Source organism: Equus caballus, chromosome 3 (assembly GCF_041296265.1).
Source record: "Equus caballus isolate H_3958 breed thoroughbred chromosome 3, TB-T2T, whole genome shotgun sequence".
Classification (NCBI taxonomy): Eukaryota; Metazoa; Chordata; class Mammalia; order Perissodactyla; family Equidae; genus Equus; species Equus caballus.
In genome coordinates, this window is record NC_091686.1 from 22,113,821 (window position 1) to 22,132,568 (window position 18,748).

General features: G+C 34.4%; 1 protein-coding gene and 1 non-coding gene across 3 annotated transcripts in view; both read left to right on the forward strand.

Moving 5' to 3' along the window:
• The window catches only part of AP1G1 (adaptor related protein complex 1 subunit gamma 1), a 71,426-nt gene that overhangs the window by 39,010 nt on the left and 13,668 nt on the right, over positions 1–18,748 (forward strand). For both annotated transcript variants that reach the window (XM_070263098.1, XM_070263099.1), the window contains exons 6-17: positions 806–882; positions 4,053–4,148; positions 4,620–4,700; positions 4,902–5,000; positions 7,694–7,749; positions 8,885–8,998; positions 11,437–11,577; positions 12,312–12,366; positions 15,753–15,875; positions 16,062–16,151; positions 16,726–16,853; positions 18,115–18,219. In XM_070263098.1, coding sequence (XP_070119199.1) covers positions 806–882; positions 4,053–4,148; positions 4,620–4,700; positions 4,902–5,000; positions 7,694–7,749; positions 8,885–8,998; positions 11,437–11,577; positions 12,312–12,366; positions 15,753–15,875; positions 16,062–16,151; positions 16,726–16,853; positions 18,115–18,219 — 1,165 coding nt within the window. The remainder of the gene's footprint in view (positions 1–805; positions 883–4,052; positions 4,149–4,619; positions 4,701–4,901; positions 5,001–7,693; positions 7,750–8,884; positions 8,999–11,436; positions 11,578–12,311; positions 12,367–15,752; positions 15,876–16,061; positions 16,152–16,725; positions 16,854–18,114; positions 18,220–18,748) is intronic.
• LOC111773059 (small nucleolar RNA SNORD71) lies at positions 9,283–9,368 on the forward strand. The gene has a single exon (XR_002807261.1). It is a non-coding gene; the product is annotated as a small nucleolar RNA SNORD71 (small nucleolar RNA).

The window sequence follows — 18,748 nt, forward strand, 5'->3', positions numbered from 1 at the left end:
GTAAGATTTATGAACATTTTTTTAGGTTACTTGTAACAGGAATTTGTACTGGGAACTCAGGTATATTTATATAACACTTTGAGAGAAATTCAATGGAATGTGGCTAGTCTTTCCCAAACATTTTATTCTTATTTTGAAGTCAGTGAAACAAGTTTTGAGTAAAGAAAATTCATGTGTCCTAAATGCTAAGAGAAGAAAAAATGGTAAGATATATTTAATTTGATTAATTCAGTCCTGTGTCTAGAAGGCTCAAAATATACTTGTTGAACAAATGAATGTTAGGGCACTTATTTATTATTTAGTGAAAACTATTGTGAGATTCTTTTTACTCTGGAACAAGCAAATTCACTTTGTCATCCACAGTTACCTTGGAGTTTTCATACATTTTATCTGGAAATTTAAAATCCTGTTAAGATTTTTGCTTCTCAAATTATCTATCAGAACGCAGCTAAGAGCTTATTGATAAAGTGTGGAGCAGATGATACCTATCTTATACTGACTGTGAGCATGTTTTAATGGATCTTCTCAGATGGAGAGACATATGTATTGGTTGTAATTTTTTAGCAATTATTTTGGTCACATAATTTAAAATCTTCTGATTTGACTGACTTGACCAGTTATTAAATCAGCAAGCATCTGTTAAATACCTTCTTTGTATTCACCTCAATGCTTAGATTCTTTGGGAGATTAAAAAGCAAAAGTGGCAACTATCCTTTTGGAATTGACCTTCAGAACTCAAAGCCCTGTTCTATGAGGTTGAATAATATAGCCTCAATTTTAGTTTTCATTTGCTCTTTTCTTTCAGGTGTCCTTCACACGTCTGTAGTCCTCCTCACAGAAATGTGTGAGCGAAGCCCAGACATGCTTGCACATTTCAGAAAGGTGCGTGCCATTCTGTATGCCTAAGCCTTTCTTGATTGAAAAATAATTTTCCTGAAAAGTACATGTTTTTCTCACTTATGAATTTTCTTTTGAAAGGAAGCTATGGAGCTGAATAAAGGACTTAACCAGCCCTGCTGTGTAGTAGGGCTGGAAGCCAGATTCAGGCTTATAAGAGCTGGCAATAGTACAGTGTTTTCCCTTTCATAATAGAAGTCTTCTCTCATTGTTGGCAGACAGTAATCTCTCATGTGATTTATCTACTGTTTTCACATTGAAGTCAGGAAATGTAACCTGAGGTCAAATTACAAACAGGAATTGTGTTTGTGTATATGTTTTTTTTTTTAAGGCAGGTAATTTCTTTTAATTTCCATTTTTTTTAAGGTGAGAACTCCAAACTGAAGTTTGCCATTACTTTTACGTAACACAGGGTCCCCCACTGTTCGTTTTAGGCTGTTGACTCCTGTGAAGGAAGTCTCTAGCTATCTTAAGTCCCTCCCTCCCTCTCTTTCTTATAGCATTCTAAAGTGGAAATTTTTGTTTTTTCCACTTACTTTTAGAAGGAAATAGTAAGGAGAACTCAGAGAAAGACTGTTCTTTGGGTAGTTATGTACATTTAATTCCTTTTATAGAGGGCAGTTCACTCCATAAACGGGGCTTACTTTGTACTTTAGATCTAATGAGGTTCTAATAGCAGTTCTTTTTGGGTTTTTTTTCCCCCCTTAGATGTTCATGTCTTGATTAAATTATTGTAAAATAGTATGAGACCCGTATCTGTCCCTAATGCTTGCTTTATATGTTTTGTTCCTGTTGTCTGTTTGGAATCCTGCTGTATGTTAGAATGAAAAGGTAAGAATTAACCCTCTTTTAGATGGTGCATGCTGATGTTAGGTCCTTAGTAGCTTTTGTGTATCCATCCACAAATGTGGCTTTTAAAAATATACTAATGCTGAAGCTGTGCTTAATACTGTTATTTGTTCTAGCACTTTTGGCTAACTCCCTAGTCCAGTTTTTGTCTTGTCTCTTAAACTCCTTACTCCAGAGTCAGCCTTGGATTTCAGTTGCAGCCTTTCCTGAATTGTAAGCCTCCTTCTCTGCCTTTCCTTTATCTTCCTTCACTTGAGAAACTTTGAGCAGTTTCCCAGTGGCTTTGGTGATAGCAATTCCAGGTCACTTTGGAGCCTTGACACAAAACACTGCTTCTTTTTGAAGTAGATGTTTTAAAGTCATATGTGAGTAACCTCATACTTTAAAAAGCTCCATGTGTTCTTCTGAGCTTTCAGTTCAGACTAGAGCTTTTATTTCCCTCTTATCTGCGCTTAATCTTACCAGAAGTTTTAGAATATTAAAAGGATTTTGAGGTAGAGTGGGTGGGCATCAACTGATTTTCATGGCTGCACCCTTTCCGTTTGTCATCTTATTTTGTTTGTCTTGTCATCAGTTTTAGTAATTTGCATTTTTGTCTGAAAAATAAAACTGGGTTCCAAGAATTTCTATGCTGAACACTTAGACGTTTGTGCTTTTCGTCCCAGGGTGATCTTATGTGATGTGCTGGTCTTTTGGCGGTGAATAAAACAGTTTCTAAATTTAGTAGCCCAAGGAAAAAGGACTTCTCCAAGAAATAAACTAGATTAAAAAAATCATTAGGCATATATATAGTACAAAAAAGTAGGCCATTGGGAGGTTTGCAAGGTGAGCCGCTTTTTGTGCAGAGCTTGGTAACTAGATGATCCTGGTTTTATTATATTTTAAAGAACTTTGTAAAATTATATTATTCATACCTCTAATATAAATCGACCCACAGCTGACAGGTTTAATGAGGATTCTGTTTAGAATTTACATGTCTCTATGGCTTAGATTTGTTTTAATCTTGAATTGTTCAGATTAGATTTTTGTTTATGTAACTTATGAATCACTTAATTCTGAAGTGTTATGGCCAAACTTATTTAAATTCACAAAGACTATGTTCTCGTGTATTTAGAAGTGCCCTTAGTGTTGTGAATGTCTTGAGTACATACCTTGGGCATAGCTTGGCTTTTATTTCAATCTCAACCTCCTTTTAGAGTTGGGGAATAGGGAGATGACAGTGTCTGAATACAATGAGAAAAAAATGATTGAGTTGTAGCAAAATTGGGGCCGTTCTGATTACTTCCAAAAGAGGTGTGATTCAGTTCACTTTGGACACTTCTTAATTTTATGTGTTTAGAGTTGTTTATATAACTACGTTGAGTTTTTAGTTGGAGACTGGAAAATTTCCTATTATGGCAAACATTTTGGAGTAGGGTTTTAATATTAAGTGACTGATCAACGAAATGAAATGAATGATAATATTTAAAGCATCTTTAAGTTCAGCTTGGCAGTAAAATTGCCTCTACTATGTGTTGTGACACTAATGGACAAAGTAGGGGAAAGATAAGAAGGGAATTCTGACCATAAGGAATATACAGTTTCATAAGTAAGATAAGACAAGAAAACATGCAACAAATCAGTTTGTATAATGTAGTGCCAAAATTAAATTTTACCGAAAATTGTGTCATGAGTTAAGAAAAAGGAAAGGAAATTATTCATGGCCTTGGTATCTTCTTAAGGTGAAAGATAATAATTTTTCTTGTCTTTTCCACTTGGTCAATGTTAGAGGCTTTTGCATTCCCTGTTCTTTGTTGGAAAAGGACATAACTAGCCCTATCTTAAGAAATTTTTTTCTCTGAGATAGTATGTTTTAAAACCAAAATTTTAATAAGATCCACCAGTATTTTTGATATGATAATGTTTTACATCCAAATGTTTGAATGGATAAAAACTGAACATGTTTGTGCCACCTAGGCCTGTCAAGTTGTGTAAAAGTACATATGCAGTATGTCCCATAGGCAGAATCTGTTTTATTTGGTTCCCATAGGCTTTCTGACCTACTGTTATTTGTTATATCTTTGCATATATAACTCTGGAGTAAAAAAGTATAATTTGTTTTTAATTCAGATATAATACATATTCCTTCTTGAGTTTTTGGCCTAAACACTTGTAAGTTATATTTATCTAACATCAACAGTATGTTGTATCAATAGAATTTACTTGGACTCAGACCCTTGCACTCTTTTTCTAAGCCAATTACCTGCCTATTTATGAGAAATTCTTTGATGTTCACTGTTTTTTTGACGCATCTGTCTTCCCTGCAGCTTGTGCCCCAATTAGTTCGTATTCTAAAGAACCTCATCATGTCCGGATATTCACCAGAACATGATGTTTCTGGTATCAGTGACCCCTTTTTGCAGGTGAGGTTGAAAGAAAGTTTCAAATAAATGATATATGAATTTAATACCTTTGAAATAGATCATTTCTTTCTTGTTAAGTTGGTGTCTGATAGAAATTTGGTAGTTAATTGATTAAACTAATTACATGAATGAATAGTAATACAATTCTGTATTTTATTAGATTAATAGAGTAAAATTAGTCGTAATAGTCAAAATTATGTACTACATAGAGACTTATCAATATAATATATCTCCACAGCTGGCAGTATCCTTTAGCTATGGAGTGGCAAAGTATGGGTTGTCTAATAACTTCATTAACATGTAGAAACATATATAACTTCTCTAAAGATAATGTTTAAAATTCTTCTGTTTGAATTTTGACCATTTCTAGTGGCATCTAAGACTTCGTTTAAGTTATTTGAATTTCATACCAAGCAAAGTTCCTTTGTGCCAGATTTAATTTGTTGACATTTCTCATATTTTGCACATTAGGTACGAATTTTGCGGTTATTAAGAATTTTAGGACGAAATGATGATGACTCAAGTGAAGCTATGAATGATATATTAGCACAGGTGAGTAGACCAGACTTGCATTATTTTGAATATTCATTGTGGTTTAGCAGGCGGTAGAATGACTGTGATTATATGGAGCAATTTTCATTTGTATTTCCTCATTGGTGGCTATAATCAGTCACAAAACATCTCTTGTTACCTCTGGATACTGTTTGGAAGCATTATTTTATCGCTTATGTACTGCCCTCTGTGTCTTTTCAGGTTGCCACTAATACAGAGACTAGTAAAAATGTAGGAAATGCTATTCTTTATGAAACGGTTTTGACTATCATGGATATTAAGTCAGAGAGTGGACTGCGAGTAAGTCTTTTTAAATTTTCTCCCTAAACTTTTCATTTAGAATAATTGGCTTGGACTTTAGTACTTTGGAAGTGAATTCCATTTGGAGATTAACTTTCAGAAAGAATGATGCAGAATGTATAATGCTGTATTTTTGGTATCTGAAGTATCACTCCCTCCCATACAAGGCTTACTATTGATTATAATAAAATTTGGAAGATCTTAGGTATAGTTGGATATATAGACATTGTTGAGTGAAGGAATCATTTCAGAATAAGCTTTCACTAGAGCCACAATTTGAGTTGTACTCATTGCTTCAAACAAGACATCATGTTTGACTTCATTTATTCTTCTTAAATATTTGTTTTTATTTAATAAATAAACATATAAAATAAAAAACTCCGACAATACAAAAGGTACATAGGGAAGAAAATGTCTGCCTGTAGCTTTCATGTGTAGACTGTCAATTCTTCCTTAGTGGGAAATACTGTTATCATTTTCTAATGTATTTTTTCAGAGATGTTTTATCTATATTTAAATGTCTGTACATGTCTATTTCTTGTCCAATTTTAAAAACTTTTTATTTGAAATAGTTTTAGATGTATAGAGAGGTTGTAAAAATAGTTGAGTTGCCATATACTCTTCACTCAGATTCCCCTAATGTAAACATCTTATATAAGTATAGTGTAATTATCAAAACTAAGAAATTAATATTGGTACCATACCATTAACTAAATTATAGACTTTATTCAGATTTCATCCATTTTTCTATTAGTCTCCTTTTTCTGTTTCAGGAGCCAATCCTTGATCTCACATTGCATTTAATTGTCATGTCTCCTTAGTCTCCTCCAGTCTGTGACACTTTATCCACCTTTCCTTGCCTTTCATGACTTTGACACTTTTGAAGAGTACTGATCAGTTACTTTATAGAATGTTCCTCAATTTGGCTCTGTCTGGTATTTTCTTGTGATTAGATTGAAGTTATGTTTTTTTTGGTGAGACTACCACAGAAGTGATGTACCCTTCTCAGTATCATATCAGGAGGTACATACTGTCTGTCTCACTGATGGTGAGATTAACCTTGGTCATTTGATTAAGGTGGTGTCTGCTGTGTCTTTCTACTCTAAAGTTATTTTTCCCTATGTAATTAAAAATATTTTGGGGGAGACGCTTTGAGACGATGCAAATATCCTGTTTTCCTCAGACTTTTTGCCCACTGATTTTAGTATGTATCAAAGGATCTTGTCTACAACAGTTACTAGGGTGGTGTTCTAATGATACTTTGCTATTTTCTTCATTTTTTTCTTATTAAATAATTGGAATTCTTCCATAGGGAAGAATTCTCCTTCATGAATTTATTCTTTTAATCATTTATTAACATAAGAATTGCCAGCCCATAGTCTTGTAAGAAACAAATTTACTAACTACAGTACAGTATTTGTGTATAGTTCTTTTTGTCTTTAACACTACAATATCCAAATAACAACCAAAGTAACTTAGGTTAGTTCTTTTCCTCTCCTCATCTTTCAAACAAAGTGGTAACATAGCATATATATTGTCCTGCACTTTACTTTTTTCGCCTAACATTATCTTGGAGCTAGGCCATATTCACATGTAGAGACCATTGTCATTTTATTTTTATTTATTTTTGGTGAGGGTTGTTGGCCCTGAGCTAACACCTGTTACCAGTCTTCCTCTTTTGTTGCTTAAGGAAGTGTGGCCCTGAGCTAACATCTGTGCCCATCTTCCTCTATTTTTTGTATGTGGGTTGCTACCACGGCATGGCTTGATGAGTGGTGTAGGTCCATGCCCAGCATCTGAACCTGAGAACCTAGGCTGCCGAAACAGAGTGCACCAAATTTGACTACTGCGCCACCAGGCTGGCCCTGACCATTCTCATTTTTTGAAAAAAAAATTCTCATAGAACATACATAACATAAAATTTACCATTTTAAACATTTTTAAGTCTGTAGTAGCTCACTGGCATTAAGTACATTCATGTTGTTGTGCTACCAACACCATCATTTATCTTCAGAACTTTTTTGTCTTTCCAAACTGAAACTCTGCCCATTAAACAATAACTCCCCATTATCCCCTACCCCCAACCCCTGGCAACCACCCTTCTACTTTCTGTCTCTATGCATTTGACTACGCTAGGTACCTCATATAAGTGGAAGCATACGGTATTCGTATGATATTTCTCCTTTTGTGTCCAGCTTATTTGATTTAGCATAATGTCTTCTATTCATCCATGTTGTAACATAAGTCAGAATTCACTCTTTTTAATGGCTGTATAATATTCCGTTGTATGGGTGTGCCATAGTATATTTAGCAAATTTGCCATTAATAGAGACTTAGGATGTCTCCTATCATTTGTGATTACAGATAGTGCTGCAGTAGATTTTTGTGTATATGTACAAGTATGTTTGTCAGATAAATTCCTCGAAGTGGAATCGTTGAAGGAGAAGATATATTTTCATTTTGAATATTTATAGTTATTGTCAGATTTCCCTCCAAAGAGGCTGTACCAATATTATTCTTTCACTAACAATATAAAAACTTTAAAATATAATCTTCCAGCAATTACTTTTGAAATAGGATATGATTTTTTACTCCTTTAAATCGTTTGTACCCATCAGAGGCCAGGAAGTGATCCTTAAACAATATAAATATTTAATTTTCCTAGATTTTTAACCTATGCTGTTTTTCTTTAGGTCCTAGCCATAAATATCCTGGGTCGTTTCTTATTGAACAATGACAAGAATATTAGGTAAGTCAACTGAAAAATGTCTTGCATTTTGGTATTACAAATTCAGTGTTTTCAAGAGTGGCTTTGCTCAAGATCACATGTGTATTAAGTGATGTATCTAGAAGTTCAACTCAGGATTTCTGTTTTTAGTCTGGTCTTAAAACTACTGTTTGTTAACAATTTGAGGATTTACTTCATGGCTTAATTTTTACTCCTATTTATTACTATAAATCAGGAGTCAGCAAACTTTTTCTGTAAAGGACTAGATGGTCAGTACTTTAGGCTCTGTTGGTCTTAAGGTCCCTGTGGCAACTACTCAACTTTTCCTCTTGGCATGAAGGAAGCCATAGACTATGTATATAAGGAATGTGGCTGTGTTCTTATAAAAATTGATTTATAAAACTAGATAGCAGAGAGCTGGACTTTTGCAGGTAGACTATAGTTTACTGCCCCCTGCTCTAAATTAAGAAGAAAAATACAGCGTCAGGTTGCAAATCTTGGAATGTGTTTGTGAATTCCAGTTAGTTTTTTAAAGTAGATGAATTTATCACTATTATCTTTTATTTTGTTACTTTCTCTTATGTAGTATATCCTGCTTCCCTTTTTTTCTCTTTCAATCAGGAGAAAATTTTCTTTCTTATCATGTCAAGCATGAAAAAAATGTGGAAATAATCATTGTGGTACCCTGAATTGTCTTCTCCTTCCAAAAGAATTTTTAAATAATTGGATCTTAAACTCAAATTTTTGTAGGGGCAGTTTTGGTACCAGTATCAAATAAAAGAGAAAATATAAATAATAAAATTGAAATTATTCCCTCTTGCATTTGAAGCTAAGGCCTGAAAAGGCACACTATATCCTTATTTTGTTGTACTATTTGGAAGAGTTTGAAAGAATTGAGTCAATCGACTTTAGAAATTTAAATGGACTTTAACCATGAACGCAAATCTAAATACAGGGCTTCTCCTGGTTGCCACTATAGATTATAGTGTCTTTTATTCCTTTAAAATGTTGCCATTATACTTAGTCTTTTCTTTTAAATGTTTAAAAACGTATGCTTTCCCTTAGTCATTAGACTTTTTTTGGTCATTGTTTAGGCAAAGAGCTATCCTGAATTTTACATTTTAATTCTGTTCTTCTGCAACTTTGTTTCATCCAGATACGTAGCTCTGACATCTTTGTTGAAGACTGTGCAGACAGATCATAATGCCGTGCAGAGGCACAGAAGCACTATTGTGGACTGTCTAAAAGATTTGGATGTCTCAATAAAACGGTAACAGATTGTTGATAGTTCTCTGCCCCTGCCATCTGATAACTTCGTAATAGTTTTCAAAGTGAGGATGTTGACATTTATGTTTTTAAACATCATTTTCATGGGTGAACTCTCTGCTGAGTAAATTCTTTTTTTAGAAAGGATTGGCAGAGCAAAGTTTTGGTCAACTAAGGAGGCCAATAAAGAATACTTCAGCGCACACTGAAGTTATCCTTGGTTCTTTGACAAATAAAACAGATGTAGATAAGCTGGGCAAAAGTTTATTTAACAAAAGTACTGTGCTTTGTGTGTTGGAGGATGAAAATATGGAGTGATCCATCGGCTAAGTGTTTTATCACGATGCTGAAACTCAAACTGCTGACAGCACACGTTTTCTCACAGTACTTATGCCCCAAGCTACTAGAGGCAACCATGTTTCTTAGAACAGTGCATCTAGGAATGACTTTTAGGCAGCAGATAGCACTTGCAAAAGGCATAAATTTTTTTCCTTGATGAAGTAACTCTTCTGGTTCTCCTCTGAAAAGAACTGTAGGTGTTTGTGAAACCTAGCTATAGCTGGCCTTAATGAACTTTTGGCTGTATGTTCAAATCCAGCACAAATTAGATTTGAAGTGATCTCTGAAACCATTCATTTAATAAACATCTGTTGATATTGAGTTCCTTTTATTTGTAGAGAACAGGTGCTAAGTACTTGGACAATCTAAAGATAAGACCTAGACTCAGTAACAATAACTTCTACATAGTGCTTTGCAAAAGGTTTATGAGCACCCTTTCGGCTGGTTCTCAGAACAAGCCAGTTAGAGAGACTAGGCAATCACTTCTATCTTCAGCTAACAGATTACTTAAAATGGAGTCCCAAAGGAATCAAATGACTTACTCTAAACCTTACCCCTTGTACAGGGGCAGACCTAGAAATGGAAATCAGGCGTTATGGCTCCTATTGTGTTGTTTCTCTGTAGCTTGTTGCTCGATTTTGCATTTCAAAATAGAACCTGTGTCTCTTTGACAGGCTGTATAGCAGTAATAGCTCAGACTCTGGAGCCAGACTGACTCATTTCACATCCTGGCTCTGCCCTTAATACACTTGGTCTGGTTATTTAACCTTTTAGTTCCTCAGTTGTCCCATATGTAAAATGCAGATACGAGAGCACCCATTTCATAGGGCTATGCAGGATTAACTGCATATTAAGTAATAATTAAGTAAAGTACTTAAGTAGTGCGTAAGAATTAGCTCCTGTTGTGTTTCCATAAGGATTGAATTTTTGTTGCTTGTAAATTAGCTAAGATGAAAGTATTTTCTACTTATTAAATTGGTATTTGTGAAAGTCAGTTTATATGCCATGTTTGAAATTATGGACCAAATATAAAAAGATGCATATAGCAACCTTATAACTTTTGTGTGTTAAACATTGCCATTTTTGCGTTGGTTGCCAAATTTGATTGGCAGTTAGAGAAACTTTTATTTGCTCTCATAGCATATGTCCTTTTTCCTTTTCATAGCCCTCATTCTCTCTTTGAGTTTTTCCCCCCAGCTTTATTGAGATATAATTGACGTATAACATTGTGTATGTTTAAGGTGTACAGTGTGTTGCTTTAATACAGTTGTATATTGCAAAATGATTATCATCATCCATTAGTTAACACCTGCATTGATCACATAATTACCATTTCTTTTTTGTAGTGAGAGCATTTAAGATCTACTCTCTTAGCAACTTTCAAATTTATAATATAGTATTATTAACTTTAATCACTGTTCTATACATTAGATCCCCAGAAATTATTCATCTTCTAGCTGGAAGTTTGTACACTCTGACCCACATCTCCCCTTCTCCCCGGCCCCCAGACCCTGTAACCACCATTCCAGTTTCTGTTTCTATGTGTTAGCTTTTTTAACTTCCATATATGAGTGATATGATACAGTATTTGTCTTTCTCTGTTTGACTTATTTCACTTAGCATAGTGCCCTCACAGTTTGTTTTTATTCTAATTTTCCAAATAGCTTTTGATGTAAACTATGATACATCATCTTTGGATGAAAGTGGCTGTAATAAAAGTGACTTTATCACATTTTTAAGGAATAATGGAGAGAGAGATCATTGAGTAATAATTTTGTTTCCTCTCTTTGTGACCCTTTTTAGGTGTTCTAAATTTCAGTTTTGTAGAATAGACTATTGAACCCTAACTACCTTTCTGGTCATTAGTAGTGTATCTCTTAGGAATATTTGAAGAAAAATGTTGAATGAAGATTCAAAATATTAAACCTAACTTTGATAACTTTGGTTGTGTCACCTGTGAAGATTGGGATCATAAGATTGTGTGAAGACATTAACACATCTGCCAGTGCTTGGTGTTCAGAGAGAACACACCTAGGTCTTTGTTTCATTCCTACTGTAAATGTCATAACTGTTTTTTGTTTTGTTTTGTTTTCCCTCTGCAAGGCGTGCAATGGAATTGAGTTTTGCCCTGGTAAATGGGAATAATATCCGAGGCATGATGAAGGAATTACTTTATTTTCTGGATTCATGTGAACCAGAATTTAAAGCAGACTGTGCATCTGGAATCTTTCTTGCTGCAGAAAAGTAAGATTTAATATTTACCTTTACTGGTAAAAGATTCTTGAAATTTTTAAAAACATCTTTAAAATATGGGGAAAATGTTATAAACATGTTTAAAACATGTAACATTTATTTCATACTCCCAATTAGAAATTAGCTTTGAGAAGGCTACTATAGCTAACATTTAAATATGCTAAGACCAAAAAAAAAAATCCTACTTTTATAAAGTCTCCTCCTATGTCTGTTCTTTAACCTCTTATCTATGATGCCTTTTTTTATGAAGAGAATCGAAAATTTACAGCATCTGAGTTGTGGTTCTGTGTAAAACTTTAGGAAGAAGTACCTCAAGATTTTGGTGGTATGGTTATGTCTCCACTTTCCACTGTGAATTTAAGGGAATGAGTTCCTTGTCCTGTTGTTGCCTGTGTCCAGGAAGAGTCCTTTTCTTCGAAGTTTCTTCTTTATCCTCTCTGGCCCTGACTTTATGATTTATTTTTTGAGAAACTGGAGACAGAGTACCATTTCTCAGTTTGGCAGCTCCTATTGCATTATTATGTGAAACATCTGAGTTTGACAATATGCCATTTCATCACCCTTTTAAATGGGGATTGCTGCTAGATTTGAAGGTGAAATGTCTCCAAATATAATCATTTAACCAATGAACCTAAAAAAGACTGTAGGCAGGATTTTTGAAAGTCACTGAGCACAGTATAGTTTACAGATTCCAGTTTTTTCACCTGGTGCCATTATTTTCTCAGGTATGCACCTTCCAAACGGTGGCATATAGACACAATTATGCGTGTTCTGACTACGGTAAGTAGCTCTTTTTAGTCAATATACACTAAGGCTGGATGTGCTGATTAAGGCAGACAGAGCCCTTGTTCTCATGAAGCTTATGTTCTAGTGGGGAAGAAAGGAAATTCATGGGGAAATATGTACTGTACTGTCAGGCAAGGCGAAATGCTATGAGAAACTCTAAAGCGGCATGAGGGACTATAATGATGCCAGAAGAGGATGGGATATGGGGCAATGGGCCAAGTATTTTAGGTAGAGTAGTTGGAGCAGGTCACTCAGGAGGTAAAATTTGAGTAGAGAACTTAGTGAAATGAGGAGCCATGAAAAGATTTGGGGGAAGGGTATACTAATCTGAGGGATCAGCAGGTGTTGCAAAGACCTTAGGTAGCAACAAGCTTGGTCTGCTTGGAGAGCAACAGGAAGGCAAGCAAAGCCAGTAGAGTGAGAGACAGAGAACAGTAGGATTGATGCAGGGGCTAGATTATATAGGGCCTCACAGGAGTTTGGATTTTATTTTGAATATGATAGGAAGCCATTGGAAGGTTTTGAATGACTGGATTTAAAATTACAGTTTTATAAGATGTTCTTTCTTTGGTAGTCTTCCAGAATTTTGGAGCTTGTCTGTTTATCATTCAATTAATAGGGACTAGAGATTTAAGAGTAAAAATGAAGGTATAGTGGCATATAAAGAAAATGTAACTATATATGTCTAATTATGTTACCAGAAGTACATACCATAAAGAAAAACATTCAGAAATTTGACCACAATAAAATTTAAAACTTACATAGCAAAAGGAAAAAAATCTACAAAGTTAAAAGGCAAACGACAAGTAGGGGAAAAACATTGTAACATATGACAGCATTTTAATATTTTTAATCTATAAATAATTTACAGTTAATAGGAAAAATCAAGCACTCTAATGGAAAAATTAGCATTCGAGCAGTCAGTTCACAAAAGAAGAAAGAAATGACTGGTTAACATTGATAAAATACCCTCACTAATAAAGAAATATTAAATAAAATAAAAGGGGTATAATTTTTCACATTACTTTCTGGTCTAATTCCTAGTATTAGTTAGAAAATAGATAGGTAGTCCTCTTCACTTTATGTGGGTATAAATAGTGCCATCTTTCCAGAGCACAGTTTAGTAGCATGTAGCAAATATCTTAGTTTATGTTTTTTAATTCATTAATTCAAGTTTGGGACTTTATCTTGGAAGAATAAAAGGACAAATGTACAAAATGTGTATACAAAAATGTTCATCCCAGTCTCGTTTATAATAGAGGAAAACTGGAAACAACTAGAAGTCTCCAAATGGGCATTGGTTAAGTAAATATGAAACATCTGTAGGAAGGAATGATACCATTAAAATTGTGATATATATGTGGCTGTAGAATTCTTTCTGTGATGTATTAGTTTTGTAGTTTACCTACAATGAATTAATTTTGTGAAAGTTAAAAGTTAAATGTTCTTAACAATGGAGAAATTATATTCTAACAAAAGATGTGAATCAAGACACACTTCTTAAGTTTTTGTTAATCTCAAAAGAGAAAAATTAGCACTCCTCAAGAAAAATGTTTATCAAAATTCAAAACCATTTTTTTTAATGCTCCTGCTTTTCATCCTTCCAGTTGACTTATATTCTCTTATGAACATATGATTTTTCTTCTTTAGCCTGTTGATATGCTGGATTACATTAATTGATTTTTGATTGTTGAACCAGCCTTCCATACCTGGAATAAATCCCACATGGTTGTGGTATAGAGTTCTTTTTATACATTGTTGTATTTGATTTGCTAGTATTTTTAAAGGATTTTTGTGTCTATATTCATGAGAGATATTGGTCTATAGTTTTCTCTTCCTGATGTTTTGATCCGTGTGTTATTTAGTATTGTGTTCTTTAATCTCTAATTATTTTGAGATTTGTCGGCTATGTTTGTGTTACTGATTTCTGGTTTAATTCCATATGATTTCTATTCTAAAATTTAAGGTATTTATGGCCCAGAATGTGGTCTGTCTTGGTGAATGTTCCATGTGAGCTTGAGAGGAATGTGCATTTTGCTGTTGTTGGTTGAAGTAGTCTGTAAATATCAATTAGATTGTGTTGTTGCTTTCTCTTAGTGAAAACACTCTGCTTTTTCCCATTATTGAAGAATGTAAATATCTATGTCACATCACAAATTACCTGCTTTTTAGCTTCTCTCCTTTCCTTTTCCACCATTTTCCCAAACTTCTCCCTCTGTCTTTATGTTTTTTAACAGAAGTAGGTATCCCAATCACCTGGGAATTTTTCTTTTTCTTTTTTTCTTTTTCCTTTCCAAAGTGCACATGGTTAGGCCTGCTTTCAGTCTTGTAAATCAGATCTGTTCTTCTGTCCAGTAATGGGATATTTACCAGGGTGGGTTGATATTAGGCATAGGTTCCACTGTTTGTATATCCTGTGCAGCCTGGTTGTCATAATGCTCTGACAAGGCCACATCTAGTTTCCTCATAGGTTAAATAGCTTTACTTTGTTCCGTGGTTGCAAATGGTATCTCAGATTTCACTAGTCAAGAAGACATTGAAGAGACCAGGTTAAAAAGAAAGTGTGGATAATTAAATAACAAAATATTTCCCATTTCCAGGACTAATGGTTGGTCCTGTAATATTTGTAAACTCTAGTCTTTAAAGGGCAGTGTGATGTTTTAAATAAACTCAAGTTTTCAAAAAGCTGCTATTTAATTCTTACCTTTTTTAAGATGTCCTTTTGAACTGCTTGTGTACACTCCCCTCACCATCCCCCAAAGTAACATGATTACTATTGCTAGCCCATATGAATTTGACATTGCTGTTGGAGAGTTGTGGGAAGGGAGAGTTTGTTGTAATTAAATTTCCAGTGAATGTACGTCTTAAATTTTTGAAATCTTAGGCCTTATCTGTTTTGAGTAGAAAAAGTCTTTCTTGAAATTTTAAACCTTTATATTTTACTTTTATTTTGGATAAAGAGAATATTTTATTTTTTTAATAAAATTAAAAAACTTAGAATTTTCCTTTAAATAAGTAAGACTTTGAAGTTGAGCTGCTTATGAACCTGAGAATTGGAATCAACTTTATCTTTGGGGGTGTTTTGTAGTATAGTGATGCATCACTTAACAATGGGGATATGTTCTGAGAACAGTGTCGTTAGGCTATTTTGTTGTTATGTGAACATCATAGAGTGTACTTACACAAACCTAGATGGTGTAGCCATACCTAGGCTATCTGACCAATCCCGTGGGACCATTATTGTAAATGCAGTCTGTCATTGACTGAAATGTCGTTATGGGATGTGTGACTGTAGTCCCCTTTTAACAACAACAATAGTAGTTAACATTTGTTATCATTACTCTGTGTTTCTGGGGGTAACTGTCTGCATTTCCTTTTAGGCAGGAAGCTATGTTCGTGATGATGCAGTCCCCAACTTGATCCAGTTAATAACCAATAGTGTGGAGATGCATGCCTATACTGTCCAGCGCTTGTACAAAGCAATTCTTGGTGATTATTCTCAAGTAAGTATTTCATTTGTCTTTTTTTCTACTTTAGAGGGGAAATTATACTTTATTATCCTGGTATGTCCTTATTACTAACACTGTAGATGTGCCTCAGTTTTGACGTTTATCATTAGATGACCTATGATTTGCGTTAATCCTTGCAAAGATTGAAGTCCTTGACAAACGGTGACTTTCTTTTGACAGCAACCTTTGGTACAAGTAGCTGCATGGTGTATAGGTGAATATGGAGATCTTCTAGTATCTGGCCAATGTGAAGAGGAAGAGCCTATTCAGGTACCCCTTGTCACTCTTGGCTAAGGACAGGAAAAAATCATGTTTTTGGTTATAAGAGGGTAGTGTTTAATGAAAAGTTAAGGTTGATTCCTTCAAAACCTTTTAAAGAAGTATTGAGAAATCTGCCAGTTTTTGAGGTAGAACCTTAGGATCCACTCCCCACCCCATCAGACTGAATTATATTGTTTCTCTTATCACTGGCTGATTTAAACAGGAAGAATGGAGACATGTATCCCTGATTCCATTTGCTCATTAAAGGACTGGCTTTAGGAGAAATTGTGGCAACAGTGTTTGAACTCTATGTGTCTTTTTCTTTCTTCCTTACTTCTGCCTCCTGAAGCGATAATATGCCTCTCAGCCCCCAAGGGGTGTTTTTTACTCTTTTTTACCTACCCTCTTACCTGCTTCTGGTTGGTGGAGCAGCTTGGACAGTTACCCTGGCAAAACACAGATTGTGTTAAAAGCTTTAGTAGAGTTGGTAGATTTTCTTTCTGGTGGCATCCTGTGACTTGATATCAGATTTATATATTTATTGTTACAATACATTCCATATTGTCTTTGTTTTCCTCCCCAGGTAACAGAAGATGAAGTGTTGGATATTTTAGAAAGTGTCCTAATCTCTAATATGTCCACCTCTGTGACACGAGGTTATGCCCTCACTGCCATTATGAAGCTTTCTACTCGATTCACCTGTACTGTAAAGTGAGTATGGAGAAGAAGTAGGGTGAACAGGTTATTTTGTAATTTTAAAAAACTTTTTATTATGGAAAATTTCAAAGACGAAAGTAGAGAGAACAGTAAAATGAATTGCGTATACCTGTTATTCCACAATGGCAATTATTAATTCATGGTTAATTCTTATTTCATCTATACTTTGCTCCCTTTCATCTCCCAGCCCACCATTGATTATTTTGAAAAAATATGTTTTGAAAATCAGATTTCGAATGCCTTTTTTGTTCTTTTTTTAATATCACTAATAAACAGTTAAATTTTATTTACTTATGATTATTTTTTAATTAAATTTATTTTTTTTATTGCAGTAACATTGTTCATAACATTATATAAAATTCAGGTGTACATTGTAATGTATTTTGAGTTCTGTTTAGATTACATCATGTTCACCACCCACACTAATTATAGTCCATCATCACACACGTGTACGTAATCACCCCTTTCGTCCTCCTCCCGCCCCCCCCCCCCCCCCCCCCGCCTCTGGTAACCACTAATCCAATCTCTGTTGCTATGTGTGTGTTTGTTGTTGTTTTTATCTTCTACTTCTCCTTTTTCTTTTTAAAGTTGAGAGGTTATTTCCCCAATTAAGAGTTCTGGTTTATTATAATATTTTGAAATGTCTAAATAGAAAGAAAATCCTGAGAGTTTTGGTGTTTAAATCTATAAATTCTGCTCTTTACTATTTCGAATAAAAGTCAGTTCTTGAATCAATTTCCCAGCCAACTATATTTAAGACGAACTTAGTTTTCCCAGACTTTCTGCTCTACTTTTTAATGTAAGGCCTTGTGAAAAATGGTATTTTTGACTCACTCTTCAGATTGCGAACTAGAAGAATTTGGTGTCAGATTATGACCCTTTGTTGATAGAACCCTGATGCTGTGACCATTTTGTTGATAAAAGCTTATTTTAAAGTTATTAAAGAGAATGAACAGTATCAATTTCTTTTATAGCAAATTAATAATTGGTACCTTTGTCTAGCAAATTTTAGAGTATGGGATGTTTGACAGACAAAAATCTAGCATTCCAATTAGAATATAATGGTATATGAATGTGTTGAGGTGTAAATTGGATGAATGAAGATAAAGGAAGGTGTTTGAAAAATTATGTAAATTAAGAAAAGATAATTACTTCAAAGTTTTAACCAGGAAACTCTGGTTTATACATTATTCTTTCTGCTTTTTTATGAACTTTCTTTTGGGTACTTGAATTTGTTTGTCATTTTATCCCAAAGCCGAATTAAGAAAGTGGTTTCCATCTATGGAAGCAGCATTGATGTGGAACTCCAGCAGAGGGCAGTAGAATATAACGCACTTTTTAAGAAATATGACCATATGAGGTAAGCAAAAGAAATGAAGCAATGCATGTGCCTCTTAGTGTCCTGAGCAAATTGTCATGATGATCCATAAAGGAGATTCATTCTTCATGCTTTATCAACTGGACTTCACAACCCTATTTAGTTCAACTGCTTGGCTGCTTCTGTTTTGTCCATCTTTTATTCTGCCTAGCCTCTAAAGAAATAAGTTAACTGTGTTCTTTCATTCCCCTTCTCCCATTTCTTTTGGTAAGGAAAGTTTGCTTCATTTTCCATTTTATTTGGTTAAAAAGTGGGAGTTGAATTTTTTCAAGGGAATCTCATTCAAGTATCATTACTATTAACATTTTGTTGCATGTCATCCTTTTTTCCCCCTTCTTCTGTTATGCAGTATCCTCTTGATTGGAGACCGTTAATATGTGCTGATTTACCTTTCTTTCATTCCAATTTCTCTACCACTGAGAAATCCCAATCTCTTAGGGTTTAGATGGACAGTTTGTCCATTCAGAGTTTCTTGCCCGCCCTTAATCCAGCCAAGAATTTAGGTCATGTA